Genomic DNA, 13,970 nt, shown 5'->3' on the forward strand with positions numbered 1-13,970 from the left:
AATCATACAGGCTGTTGAACCTTCAAATACTTATTCAGCTGATTTAGTGAACTGCATGTGCCATAAATGAGACAACCTTCATTCCTGTATGCAACTTCCTACATTAATGGTTTTTTATTTATATCTGACATTAACAATACACGAGTTCCTCCTGTTCTTTAAAATCTTGTTTTACTTATACACTTGACTAAAAAGCTTAAAAAAACTGACAGACAAGCTGTCACACATGTCAGTAAAACCACACAGCATTGTGTTAGTGGCGACAGCATGAACAGCCATTACTGACAATTATTTTGACAAACATAGTAATGACACTGACACTTAGGTTTAGTTTTACTACTCCTCATATATATCGTGTTTAAGGTAACTTTATGACTCTGCTGTCTGTCAGTGTTTGTTTGACAGGTGAGAACTGCAGATTTATCTTTCTGTCTCACAACATCTAATTGTACAGATTACCAGTGTTGGGGAAGCTATTTTGAAAGCATAGCTTTACAAGTTACCAATTACTTTATACAAGAAGAAGCTGAGCTACAGCAAAGCTACCCGAGTGGGAAATCTAGTTTGGTTAACTAAGAAAGAGTAGTTTAAACTACTTTGAAAAAATAAATAAATCTGACATTGCACATGTGATACAAAATTATAAAAAAAAAAAAAACATATTATCACATGCCAGCAAAAAAATGCAATGCCAGCAAATGAAAATGATTTTTTTTTTTTTTTTGGAATAACTGCCCACTTTTTTACGGGTCATAAACCAAAAAAATAATAAACCAAAAAAATAAAATACCCTACTATTCAAACAAAAGTGCAAGGAATGGCAGCTTTGGTCTTGTATACAATGTCCATCAGTTCAACAGCTGAGGTCCAGGAACAAGAGTTCAGGACTCACTTCGCCAGATAACTTTTAAAACAGCATGCAACAACTTCTCTGAGCATTTGTTAATAAATCACAATTAAAACTTAATAAACTGTGGTCAAAGGGGGTTCAATTACAAAAAAAGAAACAATGGTAGAAAAAAAACAATAATTCCCTTCCAGTTATGTCTTAAAAAGTTTCAATTGTTAACTACACAAAAATGGCACAAAAGTACTGAACTTTAGATAGCTATTACAATGTGTACCTAGTTTAATTACATACTGTTCACGTCTCTCCATGTACGTTCTAAATATTGAGTCAGACATGTTCCCAGTGTCCTTTGTTTGCATGTTTCTTAGACAATATTTTGCATATCTCTGCACATAATTACCATTTCTAAAAACTGCACAGCTCTTTCATTTTTATTCAGACAAATTGTACATATTTCTTGTAGACTAAGAGAAAACCTACGTTACAGGGCTTCCATTTTTTTAAATATATGGTTCATATTTTTAGGCTATTTTCCTATTTTTATGGTAGCCTAATTTTCTTCTATTCAAGATTCATGTATCTTGATTTTTTTCCAATATTTGCTGCACTTGTTGATTTGTTTTTCTCATAACATGTTTCTGTTAAGCACCAATACCCCAAAATGGCAAAAAATTGTATGACTTTTATTTTTTTAATTTTATATATATTACACTATGACTTCATTAATTACAAACTTTACTGTGACATGTTTATTTTACCCTTTTAAGACATATGGAATTACGTTTCGTTTTTATGACATCCTGTACACTGTGATTATTTTATGACACTTGATTAAAATAAACCTGAACGTTTATTGTTGCCATATGTTCTTCTATTCAAGATTATGTCTTTTTATTTTGAAATATTTGCTTTATTTATTGAGTTCTGTTTCCCCTAATATATTAGTTGTATGCACCTATACTCTAAAACAGACTTCTCGTAGGCTAAGAAAAAAAAACTGGTAATAAACCAGATTTTTATTAAATTAAATATAGATATGAATTAACTTACAGGCAACATTGCTGGCCTCCTCTTTTTTCTGGGGTCCTGAGCGTAAAATACGCGGAAGTGGCAGGCGGAAGCGAAGGAGCCTCGACGGAAGCGGTCTGGTCTGTCAAGGGAGGAAAAAATTAGCAGAATTTGACACAAAGAGGTTAATCCCACCAAATAACACCGATCGTCCCCCCTTTTTCCTCGACACCGGCGTCCGCTGCGATGATCCTGTTAGAAATCAATAACCGCATCATAGAGGAGACGCTGTCGTTGAAGTTTGACGGCGCATCCAACGGGTGAGAAATCATTGTTACACCTGAGCTAACTGTGCTAACGACAGCTAGCTTCCCCTTTAGCGATCTGCCAGAGACGATGGCTGCATTTAACGAAGCAGAGAGGGACTCCTCATGCCGATTATAAACGCACGCAGCTTGGCACAAGTCACGCTTACAGCCGTGTTTGTTGTAAATAAACATATGAAGAAATAATGGCTGAATTATGCTGCTGCCCCGCCGTGACTGGGTGTGTCTGCACGGTCGGTGCTGTGCCAGAAATTGTAACCCCAATGATTTTTATCCCCCCTGGCGCAGTCTGTGGGGATAAAATAACAAAGCATTTTAGATTATTTTGCCACAATCGACGTGGCAAATATTAGGTTAGATATTTTAGGACATTTTACGAGTTTGCACAGCATTTAAAGCAGCTAGCCGATCGCAGTATGGCTGATATTGTGGTTGAGTCAGTTTGTGGAGGTCTATGAATGACATGAAATGAAATGGCATGAAATAAACCTGCATTAATCAGGTGTTGAAACCAGCATTTACAGTATGTGAAAAACATTTTCCAGTAGTTTTGTCACATCAGGTCTATCAAGAGCAAAATCAACTTATTTCCGGTGTCCTTTTCACCACGTAATCAACAATTAACCACACTTGAACAACACAAAGCTGCAAAAAATGATATCAACGTTTGTATTTACACACAATAAATGCCATTTATTTGTTTTCCACTGCACCACAGCTGCTATTTGTCAGCTAACCATCGCCTCTTTCTCCAACTTCCGCATTCCTGTATTCAAGCTGAGTCAAGTCTGAGCCCAGCGGCAGCTTCTGGGAGTAACGCACAGTATGCAGTCTGGACAAGCTGCTGCAGCATCCAGCTTAAAAATGTCAATTTACTGCTCACTGTGCACCCCAAAATTACTGTTTAGCTGGTTTAAGAAAAGACAATATGGTCAAGGTGATTAATTAAAGTCTAATATTAATGTTTATGATGTGCTGCTCCAAAGATTTTGCACATAAAATGTTATATAAACAATCAGACTATAAAGACCTTTAAGAGTTGCTGTTCCAACACTAAAGTATTTATTGTCTCTCTCCCATCACATTATTTTATGTCTCCACATTACATCTACGGCTGCAAGCAACAAATATTTTCATAATTAATTTGCAGATTTTTTTCTGAACTGATTGACTAATAATTTAGTTTAGAGAATGTCATGCTTTTGTAAAGCCCAAGGTGTCGCCTTAAAATTGCATGTTTAGTCTAAGCAACAATACAAAACCCAATATTAAATTTACTGTTACATATAAGAAGCTGAAACTTATTATTGTAATTTTCAATTATTCATTTAAATGAATTATGGGTGTGTTTTTTTCTTTAAAATTACAACTTTAACACAGACTGAGCTACAAATTTAACGTTTGCTGCTTAAATATTAAATTAATTGCTTTTTCAGTCCACTCGATACAATAACAATAACAATGACTGAACTGAGAAATCTAACCTTCAAATCTTGTTGATGTTGATGAAGTTCTCCTTTGGGGAAATTATTTGTCGGAGATTAAAAAAAAAGATTAAAAAGCTACAATATATTGCAAAAATATGTTATTGCAATACTCAGCATATCACAAAATGTTTTAAAATCACAATACTATATTGTGATAATATTGTATAAATGCGTCTCTGGTGATTTACATCCCAAATTGATTGACATAAAAATAATGGGTCACTATTTTGATAAGTTATTTTGAAAGCAAAAAAGCCAAACATTGGCTAGTGTCGTGCTTTTTTAAATGCGAGAATTGGATGATTTTGACTGTTGTACATGAACATATACTGAAAAGCTTTGGAGTTGTGGACTGTTATTAGAAAAATCAGAACATTTGAAGACATCACCTTGTGCTGCTGAGATTTACAGGGAGCATGTTTCACTATTTTCTGACATTTTATCGACAAAATGATTTATAGAGAAAATATTTGAAAGATCAGTCAAAATGAAAATAATCGTTAGTTGCAGCCTTAATATAAATCAAATAATATGAGGCTTGACAACTGATTGCACGGTCATGCATGTCCTAATCTTATTTTCTTGTTGCAGAACCAAGCCAGAGGCCGTTGATGTGACGTTTGCAGGTGAGATTACATGTCGTTTAATTAAAAGCTGCATGTCATCTGTAAATGTGCTTGTTTAGATCCAACCAACCAAGTTATAAATAGCTTGGCTGCAGTTTCGAATGTGTGGGGTTTTTTTTCAGTGTAGTGACATTATTTTAAGTAAAACCAAACCATTACTGCAACTTCTGCATTGCTACTGTACAGCTGAGACACAGCAAATTTTCTGTCTACAGTAATCAATTCTGTTTTTAGCTGTATGAATAATATGAGGCCAGAGGCTGTTGCTGGAGGTGAAAACGATTTTTAGCAATGCTTGCTGCTGCTGTCATCACACCAGTCATCTTCCTATTATGAAACCTGTTGCACATGCTCAGCTCTGCCAGTAATCACTGTTAGATGAAATAAAGTGTTGCATCGATCATGTGAAACTGACTGAAATAATCTGATGTACTGACATGAATTGAGGTTACTAATTAAGATGGCACAGTTGTCCAAATATGTCAGTGTGTCTAGTTGCCAGAAGGAAATGGTTAACAGGTTTTGATGTTGTTTATGTCTGCTGCAGATTTCGATGGCGTCTTGTATCACATCTCCAACCCCAATGGGGACAAGACCAAAGTGATGGTCAGCATCTCCCTGAAGTTCTACAAGGAGCTGCAGGAGCATGGGGCTGACGAGGTACGACAGCACAGAAACAGCACCTCAGCAACACTCTGTTCTGGGTGATTTCAAATCTGAATACCCGTTTTCACATCCATAAACTGGTCCTGCAGAGGTCAACAGTTGCTTTCAGTGATACTGTCTTTCAGGTGAGCTGTTTGAACCCACAGCCACCCTGCAAACATGCATTGCTGCAACAATAAAAGCATTGTCACTAATAAATTCAGACAAGAAAGCTGATAAGTTTGATTTCTGTCTGGCTTTGGTGTCAATTTGAGATGATAAAGTATTTTTTAAAAAAAAAGCAGAATGAGGTCATGCTATTTACACACACACCTCCACCACAAGAGCTCTGTTTCCATGTAAGGAAGAAAGCAGTCGCTGAGGCTTCTAGTAGAAACAGGAAGTGAGTTTGAGTGACTCACCCCAGGCGAGGAAGTGCTGACTGCGAGAAGCAACCACTGTGTTTGAATGTCTTGGCTGCCGTCCAGTGCCTTCCCTCCTTGTTCCCTAAAACCGAAGAGCGGAGGGATAAGTGAATGGTTCAGCAGTGTCACACTCAGTTATTCAGCCTGTGAAAAGTCTGTTTGGAAAGCAGTCAGGAGGAGGGAGTGTTATTTGTAAAGGGCTTGTTTTCTTATCTGTTCTTCATTTGACATATGTGCTTTATTTGGCTCTGCTGCTCAGATTAAAATTAAGAAGAGTACAGTTTGCTACACTTTCGGACAAATACACAAAAGAATTGGGCGGCTTTTGTAGCTTCTAAACCTGCACAAATTTTTAAAAAAGTAGCTGTAATATACAAAGCACCCATAAACACAACCATTTTACACAACTTTAAAAGCAGGGATCGTCCCGGAAACTATGTTTGGACAAAAAGGAGGAAAAGATGCTACACAACGCTATGCTACACACGCTATTTTTTCTTCAGTAATGCAACATTATGAGCAACAAATCTGTGCTGAAATTGACAGTAGAGGAGCTAGTTAACGTCAGCTGTTGATTGCTGCAAAAATGGAGACTGCATCAAGTTACATGATGATGCGTTCAAGCTCTCTTCATTAAAAATGAGCATTAGGGGAAGGTAAATTATAACATCAAGATGTGTTCAAATGTTACCGAGTCAAATTAAGTTTTGGTGTTTATTTTTTGCAACAATATAAAATAGACACACGAGAGGGAAATCTGATGTATTGTGGAGTTAAAGATTTGAAGATTTTGAATTTTTTTTTCATGTTAAAGATGGTTCTATTAAAGGTTATCATATAAATGTGTATGGCTGAATTTGTCCTTACTCAAAACTAGTGCAATAAAGGACTGAATGATTTTAAAATAGTTTTCTTATATTTATGATAAAGATTTCTTTGTTTCCATGGCACAAATGGAGGAATAAATAACAACAAAAACAAAATAAACAACAAAAACAAAAACTGGTGTTGCTGTCAGCCAAATTGTTAAACATCAGTATTGGCCCAGAATTTCACAACCAATGCATTCCTCCTGCACACGGAGATGCTATTTGTTTGGCAGTGCACCCAAAGTGCATATCACCGTTTGCAGGTGCTTTGAGAACAAGTTTCTTTGTATCTTTACTTGTGCAAGTTCGGCGGCAGTTTTCTTTTGTTGACATTTGGTGCATGATCTTCATACCTACGTTTTATTTGCATATTACTGCTAAGTTTGCCTCACTTCCTTCCACGATGACAGGTATCTATTAGAGAGGAGGCCCCCATGTTGCTGAATCGCATACCTCCTTCCTGTCATAATACAAGCCAGTTGTTGTACAGCCATTTCTTTCTTTCTTTCTTTTTTATTGGTGTTGACATTTCTGCTTGTTTCTTCTCTGCTCTAAGAACCACCTGTTTAGTCTCGGGGGGGATTCCCACAGGCTATGAAAATCACTGAAGTATTAGGAATTTTAAAAATCAAAAGGATGCTTTTGAAAAATTAATCAAAAGACTCAGGACCCGTTCTCTATTGTAGCATCAAAGGAGCAGCATCAGGGCCTACATTAAGAACTTTAATATATAAATCTACATCATTGAAAGTCATTGTCAATTGATAAAGCCTTTACAGTCCAGTTTTGGCTATATTAATTCCACTTTCTTGACTGGGATGTAAAATTTTGCTCTAAAGTTGATATTCTTTTGCCTTTTGTCTTCTGTTTTCAGTGAAGCGAGATGCAAATAAATGCTCTATTTTTAATTACAGCTGCTCAAGAGGGTCTATGGGAATTACCTGGTTTCACCGGAGGCGGGTAAGTTCTCACAGCGTTACTGATTGTTAGACTGTTAACATCAGATCAGTTTTTAGATCTCGGCACCACACAGCCACTTGTTCCTCATTTCTGAAACACATTTTCCCAGCATTTATTAGCTTGTGGTAACAGACGTTCTTTTAATGTAAAGCTGTGAAAAGAAAAGTAACAGCTGACTTTTAAGCAATTTTTAGCTGTAGATTTAAAATAATCTTCATCTACCTTTCCCCCCAGGCTACAACGTATCCCTTCTGTACGACCTGGATGCGCTACCAGCCAATAAAGATGAGATTGTCCACCAGGCGGGGATACTCAAGAGGAATTGCTTCGCCTCTGTGTTTGAAAAGTACTTCAAGTTCCAAGAGGAGGGCAAAGAGGGCGAGCAGAGGGCCGTGGTCCACTACAGAGATGACGAGTCCATGTACGTCGGGGAAAGTTTTAAAAAACCATCAGTTTCAGATGTTTTAACATTTAGAAATGCTAATTTAAGAGTTGTTGCTATAAAATAATTTACTCTCCTAGTTGGCTTATATAATAAAAAGTTTGGTTACATGACTGATACCTTTAAATATTACACAGCTGAAAAGAATATGTGGATTGACTACAAATGTTTCTGCAGCGGCTCGTCTGTATGGAAAATGTATTCTAGGCGCCACAAGGAGTGTTTTTTAACTGTTTAATCTGTGACGTGATCTTTCTTCTCAGGTATCTGGAGGCTAAGAAAGACAGAGTGACAGTGGTGTTCAGCACAGTGTTCAAAGACGACGACGACGTCATCATCGGCAAAGTCTTCATGCAGGTGTGTGAGGCTACATGTACATAAGAGCCTGTAACTGTGGAAATTTAGTGAGGCTAAACCAGACTGAACCAAGATAGAAAACAAGCAGGAGGTAAAATGGCTGGTAGTTAAATTATTAAATTAAAAGTATTTCACTGCTGGAGAGGTGGTTCTTTCATAAAAGTAGTCTGTCTTTGCAAATACTTAAGAAACTGGTGCTACATGACCAGAGAAAACTGAAAAAAAGGACTGTGGCACTCACTTTTTCTCAAGAAGTAGAAACCCTAAAACCAAAAAACCAAACAAACAAAAATCAAATACCAAAATGTACTGCACCATAACAGAATAATAAATGCTCCTGCTGGTAGGTGACGTAATGCAAACTCATCCTTCTGACATATTTGTTGCCGGCTGGCAACAAATGATCTCGTATTACAGCTAAACAGTAAGTTAAAAAATGTTTCTAAAAATGTTTGAGTCTAAAAATATTCAACGCAGTAAGAAAATCTTGGTTGATATTTGATCAGCGCTGTCTAGTTGTATCGTTTGATCGGAGTCTGGTCTGAGTTTGATCTTGATCCAGCACTATAATCTTGGGTGGCAGGAAAAACGAAAATGCAAAAATACTGCCTGTAGTTCAGCCAACAGCCCCAGAACCAGCAAAACACTGCTGTTTGGCTAAAATTTGCAGATCGATTTATGGCTGGATGTCATGAAATTATTGCTTGATTGATTGGATTTTGATATAAGAATACAATTTAATTGATTTTTTTTTTGTTGGAATATATTGTTAAATAGGTACACAGTATGGCTGAGGATGTAACCTAAAGGGGTTAAAAATGCATTTTCATTGCATCTTGACTTTAAATAGCTATAGTGGACTTGTATGTTGTATTTTACTATGCCATAAAATTAAGTGTACTGTGCACTTACATCTTTTGTGTGCAGGAGTTCAAAGAGGGTCGGAGAGCCAGCCACACAGCCCCACAGGTGCTGTTCAGCCACAGGGAGCCGCCACTGGAGCTGAAGGACACGGATGCCGCTGTTGGGGACAACATTGGATACATCACCTTTGGTCAGTAACGATTAAGCATTGGCTGAAGCTTTACCGCTGTAATTATCTAACCAATTTATCAATTTGATACTGATATATGTGTACACTGTTTTGGTGTTTTTCAGTTTTGTTCCCACGTCACACCAATGCCAATGCCAGAGACAACACCATCAACCTCATCCACACCTTCAGGGACTACCTGCACTACCACATAAAGTGCTCCAAGGTCAGCTCAACTCTAACACACAAAAAAACAGAATATCATATATAATATTAAGTAATTTATAAGGTCACAGGAATTTGAAATAGAGTGCATAAAGGTGGAGACAAATCTTAAAATGTTACCTATAAATATGTTTCAGGAATCTCTCGATGAAGCTCTGAAGTTACAGAATCAGTTCGCCTTATTATTTGATATTCAGACAGACCTTTTAGATCAGTTAATATAGTCTAGAAGTCAACGGATTAATTGATTTGGCTGATCAATCAGCGCAAATCAGACATTTTATAAACCATCATTGGACGAAATACAGCACTATACTGGAAGTCTGTGACTGAGTGAATTAAAAGCCCTCTCGCGTTTCTTGCACAGTCCAACCATATCCTAGGCTTTAGACAAATCAGTGTGTCACATCAACATGCTGAATCTTTAAGGAGGCACCTGTCAAATACTCCAAAGGAAAGCTGAAAGTCTGCTTTAATCACAGGCTACAAACAAGTCGCAGTAATAGTACGTTCAGTCCTCTTTACTGTAGTAATCCCTGCTGTGTGTGAGATCAAACGAAGCCCCTAGCTGACAGCGACTTGCTCGGCCTCCCTCAGTGATCTTACAGGTTCTCAGTTTGTGGTGTTTGTGTATGCAATACACACAAAATAAGGCATGCTTCAATTAGACCCGTCTTGACTGTAAACCCTCATCAGAGCTATTTTTTGGATGACACAGTTGAAAGGTATGCGTTAGGGCTTTTGTGTTACATCACAAGCGCCTGCAGATAATGGAATTGGATGTTGGATGCCTCAGACAGCGTGGAGTCTGCGTGGGTGAAACAAGAGATGGATTAATGGACAGCTGTGGGATGGTTAAGCTTGAGAAACACCATTGTCAAACTCGCCTTTGTCCCTGCTGCATGTTGTGTTTAAAATGCACACAAAATGTTGACATCTTATGTTTTCATGAGAAAAAGAAAAGTCTGCAAGTGCATCTTTGTTCTGGATAAATCAATGTTGGCACTTGTTTTTGTGATAAGAATCTCCTTATACAAAACATCTTCTCTTCTGCAGGCCTATATTCACACACGCATGAGGGCCAAGACGTCAGACTTCCTCAAGGTGCTGAACCGCGCTCGACCTGACGCCGAGAAGAAGGAGATGAAGACCATCTCGTAAGTAACCTTCACTCCTGTCGTCACCCAATTCTTGTTTCAGCGTCACTGCTTTTCAATTTTTAATTTCTGGTCAAACCCTGCAGAGGGGTCAGGGTTTTTAGGAAATTAGAGGCTGAACTGAGCATTTTAGAGTATTATGAAAACAAAAAATCTTAGATCAGAGGTTCTTAAAGTTTGACAAATGCCACTTTAGGAAACACTATGATGTTGCATGACATCTTTTATTTTTATGGCATTTTATTTCATTTTATACTAAAAATTTTGAATAAGATACTATATTAAAACTTTTAAGGACATTGTTATGGCATATAATACTTTTTTTAGTGTTTAAAAAAAAAGTGTTATAAATATTGTGGGGACATTTTGAGCATTTGAATATATATTATAATAAACGTAAAGTTAAGAGAAGAAATTTTGGCTAAATTTGACAGTTTGCTCCTCTAACCATGAGACACAATGACATTATTAAGTTTTTGTGGTGGTTTTTAAAGCTGTTTATCAGATTTTACTATATTGTTCAACTGTTTCTCGTTCAAGCTTAATTAAACATATTTAATTAAAATGTAAAGATCCTTATTCACAGAGTTTTAAGCTTCTCTCCACAGTAATGTTCATGCATTTGAGATGGATCCTGAATGATTCAGCTTCGAGATCCACCTCTGCATTTGTTTTCTGTCTGTATCTTTGTGTGTTTTTGAGGTGTGTGAGCTCTAGCTGTTTTTGCAGTTTTTAAAATGAGTCAGTTAGGAATTTTTACAGCTGTCTGCTTCGCTCAGACACTGTTTTTCGGCCTCTGAATACAATGGAAAAATATGTACTGTCTGAGCAGAGATACTCTTTGTTCTGTGGTTAACGTGTAACTGGAATGAGCAGGGGACCCCCATTATGGCTTGCATTTCTGTGAGCTTTCAAAGGAGAAACATTCACATGAATTCTGGGTTTGGCTGCAAAGTAGTAAAAGACGCCAGCTAAGAAATACACAACTGAAACGGAAGTGTCAATCATATATTGTTTAAGTATCTGCAGATCAAATCATACCACAAATATCCTGCAATTATAAGTGTCACTGTCAAGTCAAACTACCAAGTATCTCCACACACTACATTACTTATTACACAAGATCTCATTGTATAACAGGAGTGCCAAAACAGAAGAAGAGAAATTATTTTGTCATGAACTGATGAATACTTTGGTACCACATGTTGCAATATCCAGTTCAATAAGGACAGATGAATTGTTACAGTTTCAGTCCTTTGTTTTTACTTTAATGTTCGATTAATGTTTTTGGGCATTTAAGTCTTTCCAACAGTGAACTGAAGCTGTCTTCAAAACCATCAGACTCCATTGACAAAAACACTATTTTTTACAGTAACTGGACACTGGAGATGCCTCAGCTTAATCAGTTAGTGTTTGTTATTGTGTGACTTGGTGACTTTGAACTAACCTTTAACAACACTAAAGTAAAAAAATAACAACGAACTCATTGAGGCAGCGGACGACCAGCAGCTCTATTTTTCCGTGAGGTAAAAATAGTTTTTGTCAGTGGAGTTTGGTTGCTTTGCAGAGAGCTTTATATTGGATTCAGCTCCCTGTGAGAAATCGCAGGCTGATGGTGAGCTAAAGCAGTGAAAATATCCTACATATAACATAAACTTCAGCTGTGTTTGATATTTTTAAGTGTCTTTATACGTATTGCTGCTGCTCTTGTCTGTGCTTCCATGGCGATACTCCAGTCTGCTTCTCACTGACACTGAAATTTGAACTATCCTTTCAAAAAATAATTAATTAAATATTTGAGCCTATTTTCTATAATGTTAAGCAACTTCCAATGAAGTCTGATGCTGCAACACACTGTAGTTCCTTCTGAAGGGGTTAAAGTGTTTGTGCACCAGGGTAGACAATAACCTGCTGGGTGAAATATCCTTTGTGTGGCATCTAATGCATCTTTGTATGATTTTTCAGTGGAAGGACCTTCGCCCGCTGAGGCAGACCCCCCACCAGAGAAATCCAAACCCCAGTGGACACGCCCAAACGCGCTACACTGAGACTCAACGCCACATCGGACAGGACTCCAGGATGCCTCTAAATGCCCCGCCCAGCCCCCAAATACGTGTCCAGTCTTTTTTTTTGTTTTAACGAATAATAATGTTGGCTCTATGTAGGGAAAGCCAAGGTTCAAGATAAATGGAAAAAAGGGCATTCCTTGCTTTGCATAGTTAAAGAGAATTATTAGTCCTATATAAATATATATATGAAAAAAATTGAAATTTTTGATACGATATCTTTTACTCCATTTGGTACTCTTGCTTGCCCCTCAACCCTCACCATGCAATATCCATGTACTGGATAATTTCAATCCCCCCTTCCTCCCTCTCTGTGCTTTCATGTTGTCTGTACCATTGTCATTTGAAAAAATAAAATAAATCACTCTTACAAAAAAAAGCACCTCTCTGGAAGGTATTTGTGCTGATTTTGTGACTCTTGTATAGCTGCTTATGTTTCCATGAATTTTATCAGACCATACAGAATATTTTTGTCATAAGTGATTTACTTTCGCTTTAGTACTGAGCCCCCAAAGTGCTGGAAGGTGACATTTTTTATTATCTTGCTGAGACAAGTTAATTATCTAGTGCGCACAACTTATTTATCTTTTGTGCATAAGATGAATATGTTATTACCACAAAAAGATTGTCTTAATAATTTAATTAATTAATTTAATAATTTTAAAAATAATTTACTTGTTCCCAAATGAAAACTGACTTGCGTGCATGAGATAAAATGTATATTTCTTTGCAGTGAATATACATGCAAAATTTGCATTCATTTTACTAACCACACTTGGAGTAACTGAAGCTGGATGTTCAGGCACTGATGGTACTTAATCAGTTTTGTCTAATGTCAATGTCTTTTTTTGCATGTCACAAAAGTTGTATACAGATGTTTTGTTGTGTATAACATATAAAACACCAATAAGCTGACAAACTCTATGAGGTGGTTAACCATCTTAACTACCCAGGCGGGTAAAACTATTGACAATAAAGAATTCATTAAAATTCAGAGGGCAAAGTGAGAAATTTAGAGATATATTTTTTTTTCTAAATTATCATTTTGTCCAAAAGTATCCCAAATGGAGAGTCACTGCACCTTGAGATCGGGCTGGGCGATGCGGCTTTATATTATATCACAATATTTTTAGGATATAAAAGAGCACTTGACAAATATCTTGATATTTTGAAATGTCCTCTACACTACTAAAATGCTAAATTACTGAATCAACTGCAGTTACATATAAAGAAGCTACTGCCAGAAAATATAGTTACATAAACTACTGTTAAGTTGAATAAAATACAGTTACAATGTTGAATAAAGTAAAGTTTAAACTACTGTTACAGAAAAGTTAAAGTATTGTTATAAATAAAGGGGAAACCATGGTGCTATATTTTTGAAGGATCCAGCAAAATCCCCATATCGCTTTCCAGCTTCTCCGTGTTTTTTTTTGTTTTGGTGTTTTGGTTTTTGTTTTGGTGCTCTGCATTGTGTAGATGCCGCCTCAGCCA

At 36.9% G+C, this 13,970-nt stretch overlaps 1 protein-coding gene across 1 annotated transcript; it reads left to right on the forward strand.

The window, feature by feature from the left end:
• Positions 1 to 1,957: 1,957 nt before the first annotated feature.
• Positions 1,958 to 12,858, forward strand: arpc2 (actin related protein 2/3 complex, subunit 2). Its single transcript, XM_042513039.2, has 10 exons — positions 1,958 to 2,178; positions 4,263 to 4,297; positions 4,845 to 4,957; positions 7,151 to 7,196; positions 7,431 to 7,617; positions 7,902 to 7,995; positions 8,923 to 9,049; positions 9,154 to 9,254; positions 10,310 to 10,410; positions 12,376 to 12,858. The coding sequence occupies exons 1-10, from the start codon at positions 2,105 to 2,107 to the stop codon at positions 12,395 to 12,397; spliced, it is 900 nt and encodes a 299-aa protein (XP_042368973.1). The 5' UTR covers positions 1,958 to 2,104; the 3' UTR covers positions 12,398 to 12,858.
• The last annotated feature ends 1,112 nt before the right edge of the window (positions 12,859 to 13,970 follow it).

The sequence above is a fragment of the Plectropomus leopardus genome, chromosome 24, assembly GCF_026936395.1.
Source record: "Plectropomus leopardus strain MGB_pleo_1.0 chromosome 24, ASM2693639v1, whole genome shotgun sequence".
NCBI classification, from domain to species: domain Eukaryota; kingdom Metazoa; phylum Chordata; class Actinopteri; order Perciformes; family Serranidae; genus Plectropomus; species Plectropomus leopardus.